Genomic DNA, 27694 nt, shown 5'->3' with positions numbered 1-27694 from the left:
AGTTATGACCAAATGTTTTCATACAGGAGATTAATTTGGGAAGGCTCAAACCTGGCTGGGAGAGTTACCAGTATGTCATCTGCAAAGAGGCAAGTTTTGTATTCAGTGCCTTGATTCCAAATTCTCCCTTGTTCTTAAAGATTGGCACCGTCACTCTTCTCCTCCAGTCCTCAGGTGTCAAAGACTAATGCTCCCAGACACTTCCATACCTGCACAGGTTTATCATCAGGACCAGCTGACTTTCCACTCTTCATCCTCTTCAATGCTCCTTACCTCACCTTTACTAATCTTTGGTACTTCCTGGTCTACAGCGGTCACCTCTTCTACACACCTGACACCAGGGCCGCCGCAAGGGGTGTGCGAACCGTGCGACTGCACGGGGCCTCGCGCCCCAAGGGGCCTCGCGCTATGGGCCGTTTTTTTTTTTGTTTTTTTTTTTTCAAAATGTTTTTTTTTTTTTCGTTTTTGTTTTTCGTTTTTTCCCTTATAAATATCAACAGACACGTTCCATTACAGACCTAAATATGTACTAGTCTGTGCATATCAATAAATATATGTGCAATGATCCGCGTGTCTGTTGTTCCATACAACTGATCAGACCAAGCGCAGACACAAGGTGCTCTGATCCAGACGGTGGAGTTGGAACAAACTGTCACACAATGTCGAGAGAACGAGACAGATTCAGAAAATTTCCATCAGGGGATGAAAAAAGAAAAAAACTAAAGAAAATGGAAGAGTTTAATGCCTCTCTGAAAGGCTCGTTTGATAAATTTGTTACAAAAATCACAGATCCGACCGGGTCTCAAGCAGCCGTGGGGCCCCGCGTCGAGGCAAGAGATGATGATGAGGCAGGGGAAGGTATCCAGTATTTTGCTAATTGGAGAGTTAAAATTGCACATATAGACACTCAATCCGACCCGAAAAACCCAAAAATTTTGAGGGCCCCCCCCCCACCATTTCGCACAGGGCCTTGCAAATCTCCCAGGCGGCTCTGCCTGACACACCAAGCACTCTCCTCCCTGACTCCCTGATCCCATCATCTGTAGCTGTCCGCTCATCTGGAAACAGAGCTTCAACTCCTCCCTGAAAGCCACACAACACTCTTCCTTTTTCAGCCTCCACCACTTCGTCCTCTGCTCTGCCTTTGTCCTCTTCATCTACTTCACCACCAGGGTCATCCTCCACCACCACCCTCTGCTGTCTGACTACATTCTCCCCTACAACTCCTCTACAGTCACTAATTTCCTTGAGATTACATCATCTACATAAGATTAGTCCACCTGTGTCCACCTGCCTCCACTCTTACAAGTGACCTTGTGTTCCTGCCTCTTCTGAAAGAAAGTATTCACTACAGCCATCTCCATCCTTTTGCAAAGTCTGCCAGCATCTGTCCCTCTGCATTCCTGTCCTGGACCTGCCCATCACGTCCTCATCACCTCCGTCGGCTGCACAGACATGTCCATGGAAGTCTGCTCTAACCACCACTAGGGCTGCAACGATTCGTCGACGTTGTTGACAAAAATCGATAATCAAAATTGTCGACGATGAATTCCATTGTCAACAATTGTCGCCAGACGTGTTTTTCCAATGGAGGGAGGCGTCTCACTTCAATACAATCTCTACCGAGAGTCCCGCATGCACGATAGCGTCTCTGCCGAGCAGTTAGGGGTAAAACAAAATGATGGCGTCCTGTACAGCAGCTGCGCGTAACAAAACTTCAAAAGTTCAGGAGCATTTTAGCCTGGATACGGCGAATAAAAAGATGACTTGCAAGGTTTGCAAAGCCGAGCTTGCTTATCACGGGAGCACGTTGGTTATGCACGAGCATTTGAAGAGAAAGCACATCGGACAGTTGAACGAAACGGACTCGCCTTGGTAAGATATTAAGCAGATTTTGACTTGAGAGCTTTAACGTTATGCCTGACTGTGCCTGACAAAAGTATTTTAAATTAAATACATGCAGTCCAAAGAAGTTGAATAAAATATCTATTTTTCATTCAAGTATCCATCTTTATTGTGTTTATTATCATTTGCCACATAATTAAAGCAACCTCATACTAAATTTAAGAAAAAAATACTAATTATCCGATTAGTCGACTAATCGTTTCTCTAGTCGGTGACTAGTCGACTATTAAAATAGTCGTTAGTTGCAGCCCTAACCACCACTCTCACCTCTGGGGATACTCTCTATCACTTCATCTACCCCAGCCCAGAACTTCACATCCTATCTGTGGGGCAGAACCACTGACAGCACTAGACAACACACCTTCAGCTTCCACTGTTTCACCTCCAGAACATGCCTCACAAACTCCTCTTTTAAGATAACTCGTCCTCCATTCCTCCTCCCATCAGCACCATGATGGAACAGCTTAAATCCTGCTCCTGGTCTCCTGGTCTCCTGGTCTCCTGGGCTCCTGGGCTCCTGTGCCCCTGGGCGTGCCACCTTCCCATCTGGTCTGCTGCACACACAGTATATCCACCTCCATCCTCTGCATCATGTCAACTCTAGTTTTTTTTCTGGCACAGTCCCTACTAACTCTTCGTCCCAGACTCTTGACTTTCCTCTTCTCTCTCTGCCGTTGTACACACCTTCCTGCATTCCTCCTCCTTCCACCCACAGGCCCCTCACAACATCACGGACCAGTTCTACAGGAGTTCGTAGAGTGGTGTGACAGGTCCAAACTGGAACTAAACCCCAGCAAGACCAAAGAGATGGTGGTGACCTTCTCCAGCAGACAGAGGGATCTGGCTGCTGCAGTCACCACCACCCTCCACGGGAAGCCAGTGGAGTCAGTCGTGGAGTACAAATACCTGGGCACCATCTTTGACAACCTCCTGAAATTCTCTGCCAACACACAGGAGATTCTCAGGAAGTTTCACCAACGGCTGTACCTCCTCAGGAAACTCAACTCCTTTAGAGTCAGCACACACATCATGATTACTTTCTACAACGCCTTCCTGGAAAGCATCATGACCTTCTCTATGACCTGCTGGTTCAACTCCCTCAGCACCCAGAACAAGAACAGACTGCAGAGCACTGCATCACTATGCTCTAAAATCATCGGCCTGCCGGTCAGAACTCTGTCAACCAGCAGGCCCTCAGCCAGGCAGCCAAAATCATCAATGACCCCCCACATACTTCACGCCGCATTTCAGTGGCTCCCCTCCAGGCGGCGACTCCGCTGCTTCGCCTGCAGGACTAAGAGAAGGAGAGCTACTTTTGTCCCCAAAGCTACCCTGCTTTTTAACTCGAGCTGCTAATCACCATCCCCCACATCGACAGACAAAAAAATATCAGGACATACCTAGTTATTAATGTTTTTAATATATATTAAATCGATTTATATATCGTTGCATTTAACGTCACTTCCGGCCAATGAAGTAAGCGAAACTAACATGGTTTCCATGTTTGAATTAGAGGTGGGTGCAATTCATCGATGTGTCGATGCATCGCGATGCGTCACGTGACGATTTGGAATCGATTAATTAAAAAAAAAAAAAATCTTTTTTTTTTTTTAAGTTATCCTCTCCAGATTCCAGACTGAATAAGCTGCTGAATCATTTCATTTTCAAGAATGCACATTTCTTATTGTTCACTTGAAATATGGCAGATATGTTCACACTAAATAAATTTGATGGAAGTACATATCTAGTTTACTTGAATTAATTAAAGGGGACCTATTATGAAAAACACGTTTTTTCTTGTTTTAACATATATAAAGTTTTCTCCCCTCACCCTGCCAGCACAGGGGAGACAAAACACCATGAAATTCTGCAGGGTCTCTGACCCCCGCCTTACAGAGTCCCCCAGTGTCACGTGACCTTTTTTTGAACCATTCTGAATCTGCGCCTATGGTGACGTCACCATAGGCGCTCATTTCCATAGGTTCAGCCTCCGCTGCTGAAACCACGCCCACAACCAGCTCTCTCCGCTGCTGGAGCGGTGCTTCCTTCAGCCAGTCGGACGCGGCGCCGCGGATCCGGGTTAAATCATCCAGGTTCCCGGGTGGTTTGGGAGCTGGGTCCTCGGGGGTCTGTCCCAGGTCGGACCAGCTTCACCCTCAAAGATTTTCAGCCAAATCTGTCGGTTTGATCCCCGGTAACGGGCGATGCGCCGCGGATGTGCTCCGGAGCCGATCTGTGCGCCGGGCGTGGGGTTGCAGCGCCCGTTGCGCAGCATCCGCCGGGCAGATCCGGCTGAAATTGCGCTGGTCGGTCCCCGGGAGTCCCTGCTACCAGTCCAGGCCAGTTCCTGCGGCCCCGGCCGGTCGGAACCGGTCAGATTCCCCGGTTAAAGCCGCGGTGATGCGCGCTGCTCCAGCTTACTTTCTGGTTCCCAAAGCGCGGTCCGTCCGACTAAATTGTCCAGGTTCCCAGCCGCTTTGGGAGCAGGGATTTCTGGGGTACGTCCCAGGCTGGACCAGCTTCACCCTCCGAGATTTTCATCGAAATCTGTCGGTTTGATCCCCGGTAACGGGCGATGCGCCCCGGAGCCATGCTGGGCGCCCGGCGTGGCTCCGGGGCCAGCGTTCAGCATCCGCCGGGCAGATCCGGCTGAAATAGTGCATAAATGTTATTTATATACAACTCATATTTTATTTTTTTAACAATAAAGTTGCCATTCGTGAAAATTCAGTGTTGTGATAATTTACAGGCTTGGGCTGCTCTGGCGGAGCGAGGTTTATTCTCCTCCCCTGCTACACGTCATTCAGGGAGCCAATCAGCACAGAGCCTCATTATCATACCCCCCCTTCCCTTAGAATGGAGCACAGAAAAAGGGGTTAGAAGCGGTAAAACTAGAGACAGGGCCCACAGGCTGGATTTATGATTTATGTAGAAAAAACAAGCTTTAGATTGTTTTTAAGACATTCAAGGCCTGTTTAAAATATACATTAAATGCCATAATAGGTCACCTTTAACTCATTAAATCCAGGGCTTGACCGTTTTCAGTGTTTTCCGCCAATAGAGGGGGCTCTCATGCAAGTGCAGCTTTCCCTGGTCAAAGTTAAGTAAGTCAAAGAGCAAATGTATTTTGTGTCTTTGAAAAATACATGTCAAATGTTAAAAAAATTACTTAATGAGTGTTGTTAGAGGAACTGAGTTAATTCATTGACTATTTATTTACAAATGTAGCCACAGATGAAGACAAAATCAATCTTGTATGGAAAAAAGCATTAAAAATCACAATAATCGAAGAATCGTGGCACCAATAATCGAATCGAAACTCGTTATAATCAAAGAATCGAAGAATCGAAGCTCCAATAATCGAAATCAAATCGAATCGTGAGGTACCCTTGTTTGCACACCCCTAGTTTGAATTGTGAAATGTTATACATGTTCATGTTCATTAAGCTGCTGCTATTCATTTCATGCCATTCAGAATGTTGCACTAAGGTTAAGCCAAAAAGTATTTTAATTTTCTTGTGTTTATGAGTTTGACTGGATGTCATTCAACTACCTCTTTTGAAGTTAAATGTATCTATTTTTGTTATTGCACTATTCTGCACTTTTTGTTTTATTTTACAATTTCATGTTTTTACATTTTGTGGCACCAGTGCTGATAAGCTTTGTTGAAATAAATGTCCATGTTGTTCTCCAATGGACAATAAAAGAAACTTGGGATAATTTGAGTTTTAGTCCTCTTTTTTTTTTCTTTAATTAATTGCCAAAATGCATCTCATCGAGAAAGAGTATCGGAAATGTGTCCGGAGCCAAAAAAAGTGATCGGATCGGGAAAAATGGGGATCGGCTGATACTCAAACTCAAGTGATCGGGATTGGATCGGGAGCTAAAAAAACCTGATGGGGACAACCCTACTGGTGGCAGTCGTCGTTGACCCGTCTTCCCCCGACCCGGTGTGGAAATCTGATTGACTTGCATCCTTGTTGTTTGGCGTAGGTCGTACGTCGGTTGCCCTTCCTGACACAACCCTCCGCATCCATCCGGGCTTGGGACTGGCACAAGGAAGACCCTGGTTTCTGCACACACCCCTCACCCCCCTCAGGCTGCATCTTGAATCCAGCAGTTTACCAGCAGCCATCCTCGGGAGGAGAACGGCACCTGTTTCTCATCAACTCCAGTTTCTAAACACTGAGCAGGAATCGGACTGACTGGCCAGTTACTGGTCATCTTTTAATAATCAGCACTGACAAACAATACCAGGTTGGTGAACAGGCAGTGCTGTCCAACACCTGGAACTGGTTCCCAGTATGTTCCCAGTAACTTCTGGATGCAGGAAAGAATGTCTAAACTTCCAGGAGGAAGACAGTAAGGAAAGCCAAAGCCGTATTAGAAGACAGTAGAGTGAGCTCCCCCAGAACCGGGCCAGGACAGCCCTAACCAGTACTCGAGTTGTAAAAAAAAAATCAGGGGGGAAGATGGATTTGATCATATGGGGACAGATAATTTGTGCTGATTACAAATAATATAATATATTACAAATAATAGCAGTGATCAAAACAGCTGCAGAAATACTGCAGGAATGACATAGACCAGTTAAATGCAGCCTTCTGTAAGCTTTAAATATCCACTGGGCTTACATCAAATACATCAAAACACAACAATAAAAAACACTTTTCTGAACTTATCAATATGACTCTGTCCTTCACAGGATAAGTACAATGGATCACTGCAAAAACTCAAAATCTTAACAAGAATATTTGTATTAATTCTAGTTAAAATGTCTCATTTTAGTAAAAAAAATCTCATTACACTTAAAACAAGACTCATCACTGGAAAAAACAACAATTTTCACCTGTTTCAAGTAGATTTTCACTTGAAATAAGTAGAAAAATCTGCCAGTGGAACAAGATTTTTTTTCCTTGTAATAAGAAGATAAATCTTGTCCCACTGGCAGATTTTTCTACTTATTTCAAGTGGAAATTTACTTGAAACAGGTGAAAATTGTCAAATAAGTTATTTTTCTGGTGATGACTCTAAATGTTGAAATAGCAGTAAAACCACATTCATTGATGAAATGACATAAGGGATGGAAAGGGGGGATGGCAGTTTTACAGGGGGGATGATTTGGACCGTTTTTATTTCAGGGGGATGGCATCCCCCCTCATCCCCCCTCAACTCCAGTACTGGCCCTAACCCGGCAGGTGACCCTGGGTTATCCCTGGCGTGCTGCTGTCCGCCCCGGTCACCATGTCTTTACCCCCAAAATCCTCCCAAGACAACCTCCAACCTGCAGTTGAGTGTCAGTGAATTTAATAGCACAACATGATCACGTTTCAAAAGAGATGATGTTTTGATACGACAGCGCTACGCAGCTAAAATGATGACAGCTACTCACCAAACGCTGGCTACCAAGCAAAGGAACACCCCCCCTGATTATGTCTAAATGTGTTGCTTTATATCATTTTACCTCATGAGTTCAAAATACTCTGATATGGATGTTAAAACTAGCTACGGAGACCAAAAGCGTTTTTCAGTCAATGTAGACTAGAGCCCTGTTTTCTTCATCCCGTTCCCGCTGAAATCTGACGATTACCGCCCGCATCCGCAAAACTCTGATTTTGTGTCTTCTACCGTCCCGCAAGAGAAATGTTGTCCTGGACAAATCTATCTGATTTAATGTTAACATGATCATTGTGGAGCTTGATGGATGATTGACAGTTCATAGGTCACCTGACCCAAAGTTAGATGCAAATCCATCATCGTCATCCACAAGCTATTTCACCTTTCGTACACGCATCAATTATGTGATTGAGGTTATAGCAACGAGAGTAGCTGTGAGAGGCTCAAATAACACTAATAAATAACATGAAATAAACAAAGTTAACGAATAAAACGTATTAATTTAACAAATGAATCACTTGAACATTACATATCTGTGGAGGAAGAGAATGCTGCTGACCGACTGCTGGTTCCAATCCCTCGTCTCTTCCAAGATGCTCCACAGACACTAAACGCAGTTTCTCCAAATATCTGACTTGTTTTGTAAAGACCTTGTTTGAGGTTTATTTTCCACGTCATTGATTTCCATCTTGTCACTAGACTACATCCCGATCCCGCAGTGTTTTTTTTAGCCGCCCGCAGCAAAGTTCAAACCGCCTGCTCCCACCAGATTTGCGTTGGGACCTGATGCCCATGCAGCCCTCTAATGCAGGCCGACAGGCGTTGTCGTCAGCCCCTAGTGGCCGCTGGAGGGACTGCAGCTTTCTTTCCATCTGGGTCAGAGTCCGACTATAAAAAAACTGTACGAAGCACCTTGGATTTATCACAACATCCAGACAGATGTTTGCATAATATTCAGGAGGATCCCGTTCAGGTTCTTCTCATTTTCTGTATGTCTTAAAGACACTGGAAAATAAATATGGATGTCATTAACACTTTGATTAAAAACCAAAACATGGGTTTTTCTTCAGTTCTGCATCGACCAAAAAACTGCCTGTCATCTCAAGTTGGCCGCTGGTCATATAAGAACCCATATCAATGGGCCTGGAGCAGCTTCCCGCCATGTGCGTGACTTTGATGAAAGGTAACCATGACGAGGGCTAACTGCCGGCCTTGTGCAACAGTCTGCTCTTATCCTTAAATCTGACCCCAACGGGTGGAGGCAGATTCCCACCCCCCCATCAGCTTGGACCTGCTGGAGGGTCTACGTCCCTGCAAGTTTGATGGAGTCCCCCATCCTGAACAAGCACGAGGCGACAGTGGGGAGAAAGACCCTGAGTGGACATTTGCTCATTAGCGAGGCTGTTTTCATGATTTGAGATGATATTACATTAGATCGGGGGTCGGCAACCCGCGGCTCTAGAGCCGCTTTTTTATTTCTTATTTTTTTTCCTCTTTTTTTCTTCCTTTTTCCCTCTTTTTTCTTCTTTATTTCCTTTCTTCTTCCTTTTTCCTGTTGACATTTCGACTTTTTTCTCGAAATTTTGACTTTTTTCTCGAGATTGTACTTCAACATTAAAGGGAACCCTGCATATTAAGACATGTAGTCCCTAATTAGCCACAATTGTTCTCTTATACTAAAATATGTTGTTAGAAACACATAAAATAATCTAATTGCTTTAAAAATCTACAATGTTTATTACATATTTTGACCTGCGGGAGGCGCCATGTTTTACCTGCGCAATGTATTCTGGGGGCGATGACGTACGACGGTGGCTCTGGGAAGATAAGTCCCATTAGTTTAACTGGGACAGGTATCTAAAACATAGTTGAGCAGCATCTCCCGGCCGTGGAGGCTGACGAGGGAGCCCATAAGACGTCTCGGTTCAGGCAAACTGGATCAAAGTTCTGTGATGCACGGGAGATCTGCAAAAATGATCAATGTTGTGCGCATCTTACCAGTGCATTAGGCTCCTGCGTAGACGGCGTAGCCTACGCAGGCTACGCCGTAGCCTGCGTAGCCGGGGCTCTACAGCCCGCAGCGCTCCGCCACCCGCTCGCCGCTCTCCGCTCTCGCTGCCGCTGCCGGGATGGAGACGCCGGTGGGCAATATGCACGTTTGAGTGGGCATAGCCCCCCCCTCTCCCCCCTAAAACCGGCCTCAGTGCTGGGTGATGACAGACCCGACGCTGAGGGGACTGGCCCGGGACTTTGACGAAACGGGAGGCGCAGACTTTGCGTCAAATAGGCAAGAACATCTTTATTTAATTTAATGACGCCAGATCTGGCTGGGGTTTCTATTGTAGCATCGGTTATCTGCTAGTTGAAACGTGTGGTCTGTTAGTCTATCTGAGTTTTATGGTGTTTTTATAGTTCATGCTGTATGGGGCTGCACTTTTTTTTAATTTTATTTTACTTTTTTGTAGGTGCGCCGTCACCTTAATGTTCAGCTGTGTTTTCATCTGTGTTTCTGGTGCGCCGTCATCTTTTTAGCTGTGTTTTCATCTGTTTCTGGGTGTCAGAACAGTGGACGGGGGCCAGCAGGGGCCACCGTCTGACGTCACTACCCAGAATGTAAACAACAATGGCGACCTACATGTTAAATTATATTTTCAAATTTTATAAAAACGAAGACATCAACAAGGTTTTTTATATCACATTGTTATAATTGATACCAACATTTATCTTTTAAGACCTACATGTCTTAATATGCAGGGTTCCCTTTAATCTCGACATTTTGACTTTTTTCTCAAAATTTTGACTTTTTTCTCGACATTTCGACTTTTTTCTCAAAATTTTGACTTTTTTCTCGACATTTCGACTTTTTTCTCAACATTTCGACTTTTTTCTCAAGATTGTACTTCAACATTAATCTCGACATTTTGACTTTTTTCTCAAAATTTTGACTTTTTTCTCAAAATTTTGACTTTTTTCTCAACATTTCGACTTTTTTCTCAACATTTCGGCTTTTTTCTCGAGATTGTACTTCAACATTAATTGACATTTCGACTTTTTTCTCGACATTTTGACTTTTTTCTCGAAGTGCATAATGAAAAAAAAAGTTATAACTAATATAGAAACATGCAGCATGTGTTGCCTTCATTCTAAAGGCTGATTTATGGTTCCACCAAAGCAGAGCCATGAAGAGCCACGTACGGTGCGCGTCGCCGCGTACCCTACGCCGTAGGCTCTGCGTCGATTTAACGCGGAAACATAATTCAGGCTTAAGGCTTATACAAGACTTTTCATTTTTTGCAGCTCCAGACATATTTGTTTTTTGTGTTTTTGGTCCAATATGGCTCTAAAACATTTGAACTGGACTAGATTAAGGTAAAGTTGGGTTTTTGTGATGGAAATAGTTATGTCAATAAATCTCTTCACAATACATTCGAGTCCATCTGTTCATTTTACATAACAATCTAACAAAAACTATTTGAATCATCATCAATGAGACTGAAGCAGCAAAAACAGTTAAATAAAACATTTGTGTTGCTGCCAGAACTTGTGAAGATTAAAGATTAAAAGTGCTTTTTCATCCCCGGCTGAAGGAGCTGCTCACCTCTGGCTTCTCTCCCAGCAGCTCATCTTTGACAGCTCTCTCCTCCTCCTTCGTCATCCTCTTCTCATGTTTCTTGAAGTACTTTCTCTTCCTGGCCTGGAGGTTGAACCAGGTGTAGGCGAAGGCACGGACCTGGGGCAGCAGAGCCTCGATGAACGGATGGAACTCATCCTGAACACAGACACACACTCATCAGTATTTACTACTACCAAAGCACCAAATGTCTGAACCACACAGATGACACGTGATCTCCATGGTAACGAGGGCAGCCTGGAGTTACAACGTCAGTATCAATGTCCTGTATTTGTGGAGAAAGAATGTGACCAGTGTTCACTTGCAGCAACCATTCCCCTCCCGGGTTGTGATGCAGTTCCTCCACTGACCACTGGAGGCGCACACTTCTCAATCTCAATCTCATCCCGCGTTAAAATGTCCAACTCTAGGGCAGAAATAAACTTATTTACAGCCTGATTTAAAGAAACATTTTGGTCTCAATGGTTTGATTCACATCCGTGACACCTTTGACGGGGGTGAAGGTTTTTCTTCCACGTCAGCAGAGTTTATATAAAACAATAAATGTATATCTACTATTTTTGATTGACAGTTGGCTCAGCCAACGGCTGGTCACCATCACTTTCTCATCCGTAATCGTCAACTTACTGCTCTTAGCAAAGCAACCATCCGTTTGTACTTGTAACCCAGCGTGGGCTAAACACCAGTGGGTCACGTGACTAATGCTTCATCCACGGTTTTTGAAAACACTTACGAACCTACACTACCTGCTGCCATACACGTTCTCACAAATCTGGGTTTATAAACTCAGAAATGCTTTTTCTCTTGACATTTTATCCAGCAGTGCACCACAGAAATTGCCTGCTTTACTTCTAACATATGTATAACCTTGTTTACGCTCTATTTTCTTATGTTGGTATGAAAATGAAGCAGGGGCCACGACATCATCACGCAGAGGCCACCAAACAAAATTCAGGCCAAAAAATAAATAAAATCTAGGAGGGGGCCTGGTAGAAACGCATGAGATATTTAAGGGGACCTATTATGAAAAACAGGTTTTCTCTGTCTTTAACATATATAAAGTGGTCTCCCCTCAGCCTGCCAACTCAGAGAAGGAGGAAAGAAACCAAATTCTGCAGTGTCTGTACAGCCGCCCGGATGAGCCGTCCAGTGTCATGTGGATCTACGAGCCAATAAGATTCTGCTCCCGTCGTTACGTAACCAAAATGCGATTTACATCGGTTGGCCTCCGATGTGTGAAACCACGCCCACAACTAACTCCACCGGCCGGAGCTTCCTCCATTTTTTCATAGCGGTGTATCGCGTCATTCAGGCAGCCAATCAGCGTAGAGCCTCATTATCATAGCCCCGCCCACTCAGAATCCTGCATAGATAATGAGGTTAGAGAATGGGAAGATAAACACATGGATCAGAGGCTGAAATTCTCATTTATTTAGCAAAAACAATCAAAAGCTTGTTTTTAAGACATTCAAGGCGTGTTTAAAATAGGTATTAGATGCCATAATAGGTCCCCTTTAAGGTCAAACAGAAAAACCATCAGTAAAGTTCCTGCCTCATAGGTGGATCTTTAAGATCTTGAACTTTGGGATGTTTCTGAATTTTTTTCTTTGTTTTTGTCAAATAAATGACGTCATTGTGTAATGCATCATGTGCTTCTGAGAGCATCACCTGCTGAGCACCAAACATGCCAAGCAGGTTCATCCCGTCTGAAGTGACGTCTCAAAACCTATAGAAGCAGTCAGGGGGATACTTAGTGTTGCCCATATTATCATTTTTCTTTTTCCACTCAAGTTTTGCTAAATAATCAGATTGAATATTACATGATTTGTATTGTTTTGACACAAAACAAACAGGCAGCCTTGTTGAATCTAAATCAAGAATTAAAGCAGTTCTTATATATGAAGTTTGCAGATTCCACCTGAGTTAATTTATTTTCTCTTTGATGAACTGATTAAAAGAAAAAAACTGGCTCACAAGAAAGTTTGAAAACTTTGGAATTAGCTGGTTTTTGTATTCATTTGCCACCAAAAGTGACCCGATCTGATTTCAATCCCAATAACAGAAAAACACAATACACTTAAGTGATGAAACACAAGCTACTTCTTGCATCTTCATTGAACACACAGATTAACCAATCAATCATTAACCAATCATTCTGGTTGCTGGAATAAAAGGTAAGCGAACCACTGGGTTAAAAAGATGGTTGAAGCTCCTCCAGGAGCAGTGACATCCACCAGATGTTCCAGCACGTCTGGATCAAGCTGCTCAGGGTTCAGGAGGGTTTCTGGGTCAGAGCCATCTGTAGGAAGTCTCCGGTGGATGGTTCTCCTGAGCGTTGGACTCTGAAGGTGGATTTACTTATTCCGAAGCCATTCTTAGGTGGATCTGCCTCCAGGTTTAGGGCCACTGTCCTGCTGCATCACCCAACCTCTACCCAGATTCAGCTGATGGACAGTCCTGACATCATCCTGGGGGAGAGTCTGCTCAACCAGGGACTTCATTTACCCATCCATCATTTTAAAAACAGATCCAGATCCTGAGGCAGGAAAACAAGCCCACATGATGATGCTCCTTCCACCGTGCTTCAACACTAGGACTACGTTTTGTTGTTGCCATTTTTGCTCCAAGACACAGTGTACCTTCATCAGTACACAGAACCTTTGGCCATTAGTGCCATGAGTGAGCAACGTGCTCTTTGATTAACTTCTGGCATGCAGGATGTTGGTTTGTTTTTTTTTTTTCATTGGACATTTGAAGAGTGTGTTCAATAAATAGCACAGAAGTGATAAAACTTGTTCAAGCAGATCCAGCGCGTTTTGCTGGTCAGTTGTGACACAGTTGAAAATCACATCACATCATCTCACATTTTAAGGCAAATTAATGCAGAAAAAACGTCTAATTCCAAGGACTCGTGTACCTTTTCTTTCCTCTGTATGTGGTTCTAGCATATAAAAGCTCCCAGGCAGAACCCAGTGGCTCAACTCTGCTCTTTCAGACACATGATGATACCAACGCTGGTTTAGGTTCAGCCTGTGTTAATGACCATGCAACACGTCAGTCCGGCTCTGCATAAAATGGCACGTTTCTTGTCGGCAGCCAACACCTCAGCAGGCTGGAGGTCTAAAATCTTTAAGATCAACATCTTGATCTACTAGTGTTTCTGTCCGTATGCCATAAACCCAAGATTCATTTTTAATAAACATCCATTTTTACATTTCATCACATTCCAAAAATTGCGGTATAGGACAATCTGGTGTTAGGACAAGGGTTACCATGGAAACCCTTGTCAACAGGACGATACAGAGCTACAGTCATAAATCCATCTCTAAAACTTTACACAGGATTTAGTTATCCGTTATATGTTAAACTTGTGCGGGATACTGTGGACATCTCTGGGCGCAGAGGCCTCCTCTGAACAGAAACTACAAGATTTGATATCGTCTGAATAGGTATGTTTGCAGGCCGGAGCTTCAGGAGCTGCATGACCTGCAGTCCCCCCTCTGATTATCCCACTGCTGCTTCCACCTGTCTGTGTAGACAGACCACCTCAGCGTCTGCTGTCTACATCTGTTTATAAAGTCATCCCTCTAGTGCACCAGTTAGCCATTGTGTCTGTCTTCTCTTTTCCTGCTCTATCCAGCTGATCTTCAGCAGGAGGGTTCCCCCTTATGATCCAGGTCCTGGTCCAGGTTTCCCCCCCCCTTATGATCCAGGTCCTGGTCCAGGTTTCCCCCCCCTTATGATCCAGGTCCTGGTCCAGGTTTCCCCCACCTTATGATCCAGGTCCTGGTCCAGGTTTCTTCCCTTCTAAAGCTTGAGTTCTGGTTCTGCATCAAAACGACGCCGTGCCTAGGGCGTGTGTTCGCGTCGACGCAGACCACACGCCGTCACTGACGCCGTCACTGACGTGCACCTCCCGAAAATTGTAACTACGCGTCAAGGCGACGCAGACCGAACGCAGACCGAGAGGGCTGTGATTGGTTCACTTGGTATCAACGCATTTCCGGTTTCCGGTTTGAAGCAGTCGTGAACTTTCTGCGCCCTTTTCTTCGTGTATGTGTGATTTTTTTTGTTTTGTTTTTTTGCACAATAGTTGTCCTTATCTCTTTGATTCACTGTGACCGGAAAAAGTCAGATAAACCATTCAGGAAAAGATCGCGAATTAGCGGTCACGGGGGGTACTGCACCGCGGAGAAATGGAGTGACGGAGAAGTCAGAAGGTTTCATGACGGCGTCACGGTGACGGCGTGTGCTCTGCGTTGGTTTGATGCAGAACCTTAATTCAGGCTTAAAGGGGAGTTTTCTTGCCACTGTTTGGCTTACCTTTTTTCTCCCACTAGGGGAGTTTTTACCTGCCAGTGTTTATGTTATGTTTATGTAATAATTGCTCGGGGTCATGGGGCGGATATACTTGCTGTTTGAGCCTTCGTTTGCGAACAGCCCGACAAACCGTCCGTCCGTCCGTTCGCGTTCACAACCAACTGCAACGTAGCACGCGAGGAGAGCGCGTCGTACCGGCGGTAACCGACTGGGGGCAATGAGCCGAGCCAGAGTTAGAAAAGTAATAAAATATTTGGTAGTAGTATAATAAACCACCTGGTGGAATAAAGATAAATAAACAAGACAGGAACACAAATGAAGAGGAGATCACTGCTCTGCTTTTCTTGTGATCTCGGTAAAGAAAACAGCGCGATCGGAGATGGTTTGTCGGGCTGTTCAACCAGAGCCGTTGGGAGAATGGAGAGCTCCAAGTCCTGCCGATCCAGCAACTGATGATGAGAAACAGCGGAAATATTTCTGCATGTCCTCCACTTCGTTTGACGACTCGCTACATGGGATCGTCCTGTTGATTTAGCTCAAACCAGACACGGCGAGTCTGAGACCGCAGCAGAGAGCTGGCTGTCCTCCTGCTACCCGACGGGGACGAGCTGCAGCGGCCAGGTGGAGCGTGCACGCGCATGTCGTCAGGAGATTCATTTACTGAAATATCTGGAGCAGAGTCGGTGTTGGTCGAGCCATGACTGCAGAACCTCTGTATCGAGCTCAGACGATTGATCGGTGGGTAAAACTCCCCACCGCTGCATCTTCCCACGCGCACAGACATAACGAGCACGACTCTATCTGCACCAGGACTGTGACTGTGTTTCCATGCATCAATAACCCTTTTAAAACCCGAATATTGGCAATAACCTGAATTTGCACGGCCATGTAAACACCAATAACCCCTTTGAATAACCCAAATTTGCTCATATTCGGGTTTTTAAAAACCTGAATATGAGCACGGAGAAACGCAAGACCAGGCCACACTTTTGGAGTGAGGAGGAGACTAATCACTTCATAAATGTAATGAAGGATATGAACATCTCTGCATTTGTAGGCGGTAGAAAGTACCGGTATGGAAGATTTAAAAGAAGGTGAGCGAAAAGTTGAACGAAGCAGCATTTGTTTTGAATTTAAATACAGGAAGAGGAAGCGAAAAATGACGGGAATTGCGTCATGATGTTCTCCGTGCGTCGCTGGTTTGATCCAGATATCCCAAATGATTAATTACCATGTAAACAGAATATTCCGAATGTTTCAGTAACCGGAATATTAGCAATAACCTGAATTTTGACTGCATGTAAACGTAGTCTGTGTTGATCTGCCGCCGCTGTTCTGATGTTTGTCTCTGTGCAGCGGCAATGTCACATCATAAATGTGAGGAGAACAGCTGCTCAGCTCCTCTTCAAAACAGTCCGCAAGTTTTCAAACACGAGTCCAGTCACTGTGGTCAGCTGGTATCTGACCTGGACCAGCGCCGCTAGCGGCCAGAACTGCAGGTCGCTACGTGTTCAGTGTCTTTTGGAGAACGTGCCTGTCGACGCGTCAAATGAACGCAGGATACCTGACATGTACCGTACATGATGTGTACGCGTTCTGAACAGCAAGTATATTCGCCCCCTTAAGGTTTTTCTCCCACTAGGGGAGTTTTTACCTGCCACTGTTATAATATAATGTTATAATATGTAATATTTATGTAATAATTGCTCGGAGTTTATGTTCTGGGTCTCTGGAAAGATCCTAGAGACAACTTATGTTGTAATAGACACTATATAAATAAAATTGAATTGAATTGAAATTGAATCTGAGTGTGTAGGAGGGTGTATTAACTAACAAGATGTCTGAGAGATATGAAGGAACTGGATTATGGAGGTATATTTACTATTATATTATTATTATATAATAAGTATTACTGAAATGAACTGAACTGAAGACTGTGTGACCTCCCCTCACCTCCTCTATAAACCCATCCATCACCATGGCAACAAGAAGAGGCTCAGGGCCTTCAACTGTACAGGAAGATCTGGACAAACTCAATGTTTTCTTAAAAGAGCTTTTTGAGGCCTTTTTTTCCTCATACATCATGAATGGGGGTGGTAGTCTAGTGGCTACAGAGGTGGGCTCGGGTCTGGAGGTCTCTGGCAACCAAGATGACCCACCTGGGGCCCCTGAGCAAGGCCCTAACCATAATTGCTCCATGGTGTGTGTCTCAGATGTAAGTTGCTTTGGATAAAAGCATCTGCTAAATGACAGTAATTTAGTAATAGTAGTAGCAAATGGGTGGAACGAAGAGGCCTAGAAGCCAGCTGGAACATGCCCAAATCAATTCAGCTTTTTACAGAGTGGCCTGCTAACCCACAATGCTCATTGACAATATTTTACATTCATTCTCATCAAATGTTTCCAAATATCCTCATTTCAAATGCTGGTAATGAAACCACATCCAAAACAAGTGCACCCAGAGTTGAAATGAGAAGCTCTGCTGGTAAAAGCTGTGGCTTGGGGCTGGGGGGCCGACAGTCTCCCCGGCTAACGGATGGCCCCAGCAGACCTCCACTACGTCTCAGTTCAGTTCTGGCAACGCTGCTCTCAGAGCCCACGAGACCAACGACACTTCCATATGGTCACCCTGGAAGGGTCCGGAAATAATCCCAGACGTAACTCACTGAACCAGAGGACCCAGTGCAAGAGGTAGAAGCCAACGAGCGAAAGGCAGTCCAGCGGGCGTCCTCTGGTTACACCTGGCTAGCGGCCTTCAAAGGGGAGGTATTTACCTCCAAGCCCTTGTAGGCCGAGCTAAAACCAGTCACAGCAGACTCTTAGTACAACTACAAGAACCACAAGCGGTATAATTTTCAAAATACAAATGACTGTGCAAAGTTATTTACAGCTCAATAAAGATGGAGTGACTTCTGGCGCCAGCCCCCAGTAGGGGAACTGCACCGAAACTCACTTCCTGTTTGTCATCCAACTAGCAAGGCAGTTGAGCCCATAGACATATATATACGTAGACGCCCCATCGAGTTCTGCTGCGATACGTCAACGTCTCCGCCATATTGGATGTTCAAGACTGCGCTGTAAACTAATACAAGTAAATGGACTTATTTTCATAAAGCGCCTCTCTACAAAGAAATGTACGTTTTACGTCTCATTTTTTCATTCAAACGCACTAATATACTTGGGAAACAGTTAGGCACCAAATATAATATATTTAATTTTCTCAGATGGCAAAAATAAGAACTTTATTGATCCCACATAGGAGTAATTAATGTTATATCAGCTATAGAGAACAAGGTAGTGCCGAAAACAATATACTGTATATCCCCCTCACAAAAATAATAAAAATAGAGAAACATATTTTCTCATCAACAAAGCATATTTTACATAAACATATTTAAAATTTTTCAAGTAACAAAATAACATATTTGAACCTTTTTAAAGATTTTTTTCAGTTATTTTATTGTCTGAAAAATGGTTCAAATATGTTAAATTAAAATTTGCTCAGGGCAAATCCTGGATGCAGTCCCTCTTCCACCTGAAACCCTGCAGTGGCTGCTAATGCCCACCTCCCTGCTGCCCACAGGCAGAACTCCAGGCCCCCTCTACTACCCTTCCTCCGTCATTCCAACACAAAACAAAAACACCCTGCAACTCTTTTGACCTTCCCTGTGCGTCTCTGTCAGAACTCTCCACCCCAACGCTGCGTCTGTAGCGCTCTGCTCGGCACAGAGAATTGTACCCATTTTTAAACTCAACTTCACCAGTCTTGCCCAGAAACTTGGCGGTGGGGCGCGCGGCCGCGGGGCTCCTCAGCAGAGGCGTTCCTCCGGTGGGAGACTTTAGATATTTGGCGCTTTTCCACTAGTTCCTACTCAGCCCGACTCGACTCGACTCACCTCGATTTGGTTCTTTTCCACTAGGGCCGAGTGGATACTTTTCTGTAACTATTCTGCCGAGGTTCTAAGCTGCTGAGTCGGCTGTATCTGACATCATCACACTACAGACCACTGATTGGTCGGGGGGTTGGAGTCAGACGTCTGAGTCAGGAGGAGGAAATCAGAGAAAGAGACTCTGACGCATTCTTGTTCATTTTATTCAACCAGCAACGGCAGCAAAAGTCTGTTTCATGATCCAACTCTGAGGGTCAGATGTTCATAAACCTGGTGCTGAGGAGAGAATTAAAAAGATCTAGACGGAGATAAGGAACAACCAGATCTACCAGGAACTCTGTCACTTCATAGCTGCTCACGGATCCAGCTGACTTTTCAGCAGCGCAGAGACAAACAAACCAAAAAAAAAGCGTAGCCGCTTGAAGCTTCTCTCACTCTCATTTTTTTACTTGATATGGAACACAAGCCACAGACCCAGCAGCACATCTATCATCTCCTCCAGGTTCTACATCTTTAGTGTTGTTGTCTTCTTGGTTTAGATCACACAATCAAATACGTCCCAGCAGCTTCACTCCAACCTCCTACTTCTGCTCCAGGTGCTGAGTTGTAGTGGAAAAGAAACCAGGCCGAGTCGAGTAGGTGCTAGTGGAAAAAGCGCCAATTGTTCCTTAAAATGTGCACCCAAGTTCACACATATCCTGTTATTTCATATGCATCACCTTTATTATGATGGGAGAGCAAATTTACGAGACGCATGTCCTTTTCTACCAGTCATTTAAAAAAGAAGTTTAGTTAGGAAAGAGTTAAAAGAAGAAAAAAAAAATCAATTTAAAAAAAAAAAGAGGGTACTAGTTTTTCTTCGAGTGATTGAAATACGCTTTCATGTTCACGGTCACTGAAGTAAAGATCTAGAAATCAACTCATCGCGTTTGTTTTTATTTTCTGCTTTTTCAAAGACTCAGAAGAGTGGGTGTGCGCATGCGCGCTGCGGCGGCGCAGCACTTTTTACCTGGGACAGAGAAAGGGGAGAAAACATCATTTTCCCCGGCGGGAGCTGGATCTCAGCGGGCTGTTCCGTCGGGTAAAAAGCCCCCGTCGAGGCTGCCTCGTCAGCCGCGGCCGCGGCGTCCACGTGTCCGCCGGGATCCGGCTGAAGCGGAACCTCCTCCGGCTGGAAAAACGCAGCGTTTCCTCGCAAGAAGTCATGGAGCTCGGGCCGGTCCGGACGGTCCCGCCGCGGCGCCTCACGCCGGGGAAAGTTCTGGCCCGGCCACGGAGAAGCCTCCTCCGCAGGATGACATACGCGGAAAAAGTTGGAAATAATCCCCTCTTCGGGGAATATGGCCGGGGGGTGTAAACGCAGCACGGGAGGAGGACTGTGTCATTTCCAGAGGGAGGAAGATGAGGGGGCGAGGAATAAAAGAAGAGAGCTGAAATGACGTTATGAATTGAGCCCATCCCAGAGCAGCAGCTTAAAGCTGCAGGCTGAGCCGCTCACATCCCGGCACACATCACATCGGCCGGCGGGACGCCGGGCACTTCACACCGGCCGGGGTACATCACATCAGCCGGCGGGACCAGCACCTTCCATCCTGCAGGCTGATTTATGGTTCCGCGTTACACCAACGCAGAGCCAACGGCGTAGGGTACGCGGCGACGCGCACCGTACGCCGTAGGCTACGGCGTCGATTTAACGCGGGACCATAAATCAGGGATCACACGGAGCCCAACCAACTTACAGGACTGTCTCAGAAAATTAGAATATTGTGATTTTCTGTAATGTAATTACAAAAACAAAAATGTCATACATTCTGGATTCATTACAAATCAACTGAAATATTGCAAGCCTTTTATTAATTTAATATTGCTGATCATGGCTTACAGCTTAAGAAAACTCAAATATCCTATCTCAAAAATTAGAATATTCTGGGAATCTTAATCTTAAACTGTAAGCCATAATCAGCAATATTAAAATAATAAAAGGCTTGCAATATTTCAGTTGATTTGTAATGAATCCAGAATGTATGACTTTTTTTTTTTTTTTTTTTTTTTTAAATTGCATTACAGAAAATAAAGAACTTTATCACAATATTCTAATTTTCTGAGACAGTCCTGTATATCCAAATTTGTAGACATGATAGCAGATGTCTATTTTGTAAACATGACGAAGAGACCATCATATGTTTTATGAATGTGAACATACTTTAAGTTTCTGGAAAAAATTTGAAGAATTTTTTGACAAACTAAAAATGTAATTAAATTATAAGCTAAAGATATCTTACTATATTACGAAAACCAAAATTACAAAATTCAACAATTGGTCATTATTGCTAAGTTTCACATTCATAAGGCAAAATTCTCCAAATCCTGTCCATCCTTAGTTCCATTTAAAGTTGATTTCAAATTGTATTTTGAGACAATTGATTAATAACAAGAAATGTAATACCACTGTCAACCTCATAAAAGAAATGTTTACTGATATCTGAATGTATTGCCTTCCTATTATGTTTAGTGGAATTGTTAATGTCACGAACTACTTGCACTTTATTGTAGTTTTTTTTGTGAAGAGAATAATTTTATATTTTTTGGACTATGATGATGCCTATGTATGTTTGTGTTTTTATATTTTTGAATGATGTCTGCCATTTATTTTAATGTTATTGTATTTTCTGAAATTGAAATAAAGCTTCATACAAAAAAAAAAGGCTTCATACGGAGCACCGACCAGGCCTTTCACAGTCCCAATGGGCTGCACACTCTGATTAAAACATGGGAAAACATTGGACTTTCTCTTGTAATTTCAAATCAATATGTGAAACAGTGAATACTTGGCAAATGTTGTCATCTACCGTACATGCTACTGCCAAAAGGTTTGAGAGGACCTGGAGAAATCCCTGGTCACATGGGACAGGGATGACAATCTGCGCTGGGAGCATCTACGACCCAGCATCTGCACCAATTGTTAAAGATTACTTTTGTAATACTGTATTTGACCCGGTCTTTGTACGTTTTGATCGCATAGGAATGTAATTTTCCTCAGTTGTGTGAAATAAGACCTGGAAACGGGCATCGTGGCATAGAATTGTCATATTGGTTTGATTCCCCGTACCAATTGTTACAGATTACTTTTGTAATACTGTATTTGACCCGGTCTTTGTACGTTTTGACCGTATAGAAACGTAATTCTTGCCATTGTAAGAATGAGATGTGGACCTGCTGTACTCTACTGCCCTTACTTTTTATCAACTTGTGCTTTTATTGTTTTACCTCTTATCATTTTATTTGTTATTTACTGTTTAATTGTGTCTAGCCTCTTTTAATGTTGATGTAAAGCACTTTGAATTACCTTGTGTTGAATTGTGCTATACTCTATACTATACTCAGCTATACTCTCATCACAGAGAAAAGAAATCATAGCGGAAAAAAGCAACAGTACATCTGTGTACAGCATGTTGTACAACAGTACAACAGTATCTTCCGACATTTAACTCCGTCTCTCAACCGTCTCTCACCACTCTGCAGAGATTTGATGTTGGGACTTCATGAAGGCCTACGATCTTTGGTTTTATTCCCGCCCACTTGAAATCAAACCGTGATAGGTCGATTTGCCCGTCACTCTCCACACCAAAACACACAGCTTGGCCTTCCCCGGGATTGGTGAAGTCCTGACCAATGAATGAGCAGCTAACCGGGCCTTAATAGAGACACATTAACATAAGTGATAACAGGTTTTCACTGAACTTGACAGTAAACTTAATTTTAAAACATGGATGAGAGAAAATCTATCCATTATTCCTCTATTATTATTCCTTCTCTGAAGGCGTAAAGGCCCTGAAGGTTCCCCAATGCCAATACAACTAGACATCCTCACATTGATGGAGCTCTGTTACAGTGAGTCACCATGGCAACGCCAAGCAATCATAGGAGATCCTCCTACTTTTCTTTACTAGAATAAAGGCTTTTATTGCAATCATGTGGCACATTTGGGAACATCTTTTAAAAACTCAACACTTCGGCTGCCTCTTATCCGTCCAACTCCCAGGAATCTCCCGGAGCCACCAGTAGCAATTATCCAAATTAAGGCTGCACATAACATTGAACATTTATCACCATCCCAATATCAACACCGCAATATCAGTGTCGCAAAAACAACGAACGGTTGCCAGTTATGCTTCCAAGCAGCCACACTTTAAATGTCCGTAAAATATTTGGCCAATCAGACGCAACCTTCTGCCGGAAATACCAATATAGATGCTAGGTCCATCTATTTATTCGTTCATTCAGAAACCCTGTTGCTCGGATACAAAATTGGGAACGCACAATATCAACTGGACCGATAAATTATCAGTCCGTACGGAAGGACAGTGATGGCTTTTTTATCGATCAGATAAATAAATCAAACCCAACAAACAGCTCGTATAAATAGCAGCGCTAAAGCTAAAAACAATAACACAAAGTTTGTAAAGTTTTATTTGCTGGTGCACACACTCACCGTGTACAACTGCAGTAGGTCTTTGTTTCACACACTTGACTATATTTGATACGAACTTTCTGAAGTCTCAACAGTCGCCCTGAAAAACAGCGTAAAGCCTGTAAAAGCAGAGGCGACTGTAACCGGAGGCTGCTCTGGATCCGGCTGCAGCACGTGCAAGCCGGGCCCCCCTTAGGCACCAAATATAATATGTTTCATTTTCTCAGATGGCAAAAATAAGAACTTTATTGATCCCAAATAGGAGTAATTCATGTTATATCAGCTATAGAGAACAAGGTAGTGCCGAAAAACAATATATATGTGGTTGAAGTATCGTATCGGTAAGTACACAAATTAAAATACTCGTATTCGGTGTGAAAAAAATGGTATCGGGGCATCCCTAGTTTTCAACAGCTTCTTTAAAGTAGAGAGGGGTGGAGGGAAGCTTTTCCCACCATTGATGTTGTTCTGATAAGCACAACGCCCACAAATGAGCTTCAAATGAGCTAGTTTATAGGAGCAGACCCTGGCGTAAGCGTGTCAGTTGTGTCTGAGCGGAGCAGTCCCAGGCAGCAGAGCTGGGACATGTACCACTACAGGAATGGACGCGCCATTAAAAGTCCACACACCCTTGGGCCGCTCGGTGGCGCAGTGGGTTAAGCGGCGGCTCATATACTGAGGCTACAGTCCTCCTGCAGCGGTCGCGGGTTCGAATCCAGCCCGCGCACCTTTGCTGCATGTCTCCCCTGTTCTCTCTCTCTACCCCTTTCCAGTCTGCATCTCCAATAAAGGGCCACTAGAGCCCAAAAAAATCTTTAAAAAAAAAAAAAAAAAAGTCCACACACATGAAACACGGGCAGCTTTATAGAACTTTTGCCTGATTTGGTAGAAAGAGTCCACCCCCAGCACAGGTACCATGGGTGTGAAATCTAGCTATAGAGACTAATCCGTTTTTAAAACCAGACTGTAAATATGTTTATTTCTGCTGTAAAACTTGGACATTTTAACGGAGGAGGCGCTGCTCCCGGAGACATCCCCCGGTGGCCAGGGGAGGAACTGCACCTTCTTCTGAGTTACTGATGGGACAACCGTTTGCTTGGATGTGCTTGGCCTCTGCAACATCTATCCATCCATTATCTATACCCGCTATATCCTTTGCAGAGGGGTCTGCTGGAGCCTATCCCTGCTATTTTCAGGCGAGAGGCAGGAGTTACACCCTGGACAGGTCACCAGTCCATCACAGGGCCACATATACAGACAAACAACCAGACACACTCACACTCACACCTACGGGCAATTTAGAATCACCAATTAACCTAGCATGCATGTTTTTGGACTGTGGGAGGAAACCGGAATACCCGGAGGAAACCCACGTAAGTACGGGGAGAACATGCAAACTCCACACAGAAAGGGAGTCGAACCGGGGACCTTCTTGCTGTGAGGCAACAGTGCTAACCACTAAGCCACCGTGCTGCGAGTTGGACTTTTAAACTGCATGTAAACACCTCAATCCGATCTACTTCGGACCTATATCGGACATTTAATAATCGGATAGCAACACCTAGATAACCCGTTTACAGTTGGAATGTTAACGTCATGTATACGGAGACATCGGATATTGCAGTCTGCGCTGCTGGAGAATTTCCTCTGGGGCTTCACCCGGAAGTGAAAGGAGACGGCGCGTGTTCAGGACACCGGAGCAGATCAAAATAAAGTGGAAAAATATACGGAAGGCGTAACATTGGCGCCAAACAAAACAACCGTCAACCTGAAGTGGCTCTTTGTTGAAATGGTTACCATGGTTACCATGGTTACAGCGCCACACAGCGTCACGGAGTCAGCCATGCTCTGGACATTTATCCCATTCTGTGAAAAGCATGTAAACTCAGACAAGTGATTGGGTTCTGGATGTTTATCTGATACCATCAGAAATCACATCTCTTTGCTGCATGGAAACGTACTGACAGATACACAGACACACTCTCACCTACGGGCAATTTAGAATCACCAATTAACCTTCTATGCATGTTGGACTGTGGGAGGAAGCCGGAGTAACCGGAGGGAACCCACGCAAGCACGGGGAGAACATGCAAACTCCACACAGAAAGACCCTGCCGGGCCAGGGAGTTGAACCGGGAACCTTCTTGCTGTGAGGCAACAGTGCTAACCACCAAGCTGCCCCCTCTGCAACATTATTACACTAAAAACAGGCCCTTTTATTCTGTAAATACATAACATTTCTGGTTTTAAAGGGTTTGAACCTCACCACTCTACTGTGCAAACTAAGGTCCAGCAAATAAAACTGTCTCAAAAGTGTGAGACTTCAGTCGCGGTCCAGAACGGGACCCAGAACCACGGTCCAGAACCACCTCCTCCAGCGGTTCCCCCTGCAGCGGTCCGGCTGCTCCGGGCCGGGAGGAGGAGGCCCTCTGTCGGCCCTCGGTCGGCCCTCGGTCGGCCCTCGGTCGGCCCTCGGTCGGCCCTCGGTCGGCCCTCGGTCGGCCCTCGGTCGGCCCGGCATCCTCACTCAGCCCGCTGGAGAAAACTGCAGCCATTTTCTGCTGACTAACATAAACAACCGGGCCAGTCTTCCACACACCGGGAGAGGAGGAGGAGGGAGGAGAGGAGGAGGGAGGAGGGGAGGAGAAGGAGGAGAGGAGAGGAGGAGAAAAGAGGAGGAGGAAGAGGAAGAGAGAAATGAGGAGGAAGAGGAGGAGGAGGAGAAATGAGGAGCAAGAGGAGGAGACAGGAGAGAGGAGAAGGAGGGGAGGGGCGAGAGGAGAGGAGGAGGAGGAGAGGAAGGGGAGGAGGAAGAGGAGGAGGGAGGATAGGAAGAGAAAAGAGGAGGAGAGAGGAGGAGGGAGGGGGAAGGAGGAGAGGAAGAGAAAAGAGAAGGAGAGAGGAGGAGGGAGGAGGAAGGAGGAGAGGAAGAGAAAAGGAGGAAAGAGGAGAGGGGAGCCGGCTCGAGCTGAACTTGAACCCGGCCTCTCGCCGTCCCGCCTGGGCAGGTCCGGGCCTTTCCCCCGTCCCCTTCCCGAGCCCAGAGCTCCCCGGCGTCCAGTGCCCCCCCCCCAGACCCCCGGCCCGCTCCTCCGGCGGAAGCCCCTCTGCAGCGGTGCAGCCCGCGGCCGCCAGCCCGCCCCGGTCTGCAGCACACCGGCCGCCGCTCAGAGCTCCGCCGGCATCTCCGGGACTTTAACATGTCTTTAAGTTTCTAACCAACACACTTGTCGTCTGTCGTGTGACACGCAGTCCTCGCATGTTTTGGACCGTTTTGGGAAATTCGGCATATATTTGAACGTAAAAAAAGAGTTTGATAGTAATATAATGTCAACTTTAACAACCGCTTCGCGCTGATGGCTTCCGCCTTCGAGGGTCCGTCGGACGGAAGAGCCAGCTGGACGAGAGGGCGAGCCGGCTGTAAAAGTTCACATTATAACCACGGAGGTTTGTTGAAACGCATCACGTGACGGCCGAATTAAAGAGCGGCTGCTGGATTAACTGTGATAAACTACACTGATAGTGGCGAGGCTGGTGGAGGTGGGAGGATTGATGCAACTCTGCTCCACTTTCAGCTGCGCAGCCCGGTCCACATCAGCCTCGCACTGCGTCTGTTTTTAGTCCAGAACAGCACCCTGCCCGCACCGCGGCGGTCCTACCATGTCGACGCGGAACCGCCACCGGGGGAGGGAGGGGGGGCGCCGGCCTCAGTGCCTGCCCATCCTGCGCCAGCAGTCCGCGTCCATGTCCGCGTCTCAGCGCCCTGCGGGTGCGGGGAGAAGCCCGCGGTGCGAGAGACACTCACGTCCCGCGTCAGGCGGAGCTCGGGGCTGCGGAGCGAGGGAGCGGGGCCGCGCAGCGGCGGCGGGGCCGCGCTCCTCCTCCTCCAGGCTGCGGCACAACAAAGTAGATCTTCCTGCACCTTATCTCTTTCCTCTCCATCTCTATGGAGCTAGATTTGTATGTTAGGTTATGAGGGCCGGAGAAAAATAGAAATTATATTTTAGAGGAGGAACATTTTTTTTTTCATTATGCACTTCGAGAAAAAAGTTTGAAATGTCGAGAAAAAATTCGAAATGT

The 27694-nt window shown here is 45.3% G+C and overlaps 1 protein-coding gene across 3 annotated transcripts in view; it reads right to left on the bottom strand.

Annotated features, from left to right (window-relative positions):
- The window catches only part of nfic (nuclear factor I/C), a 57694-nt gene extending 30203 nt beyond the window's left edge, over positions 1-27491 (bottom strand). The window contains exons 1-2 of one of the 3 annotated variants that reach the window (XM_061737417.1): positions 27274-27491; positions 10901-11071 (exon numbers count right to left, since the gene is read on the bottom strand). In XM_061737417.1, coding sequence (XP_061593401.1) covers positions 10901-11071; positions 27274-27276 — 174 coding nt within the window. In that variant the 5' untranslated portion in view covers positions 27277-27491. Of the gene's footprint in view, positions 1-10900; positions 11072-20152; positions 20546-25880; positions 25952-27273 lie in introns of those variants that run through there. The other 2 variants (XM_061737418.1, XM_061737416.1) reach the window with 2 other exon arrangements.
- Positions 27492-27694: the final 203 nt, after the last annotated feature.

The sequence above is a fragment of the Cololabis saira genome, chromosome 13 (assembly GCF_033807715.1).
Source record: "Cololabis saira isolate AMF1-May2022 chromosome 13, fColSai1.1, whole genome shotgun sequence".
Classification (NCBI taxonomy): Eukaryota; Metazoa; Chordata; class Actinopteri; order Beloniformes; family Belonidae; genus Cololabis; species Cololabis saira.
Note: the sequence above shows the minus strand (reverse complement) of the source record. Positions and strands in the feature narration are given on the sequence as shown.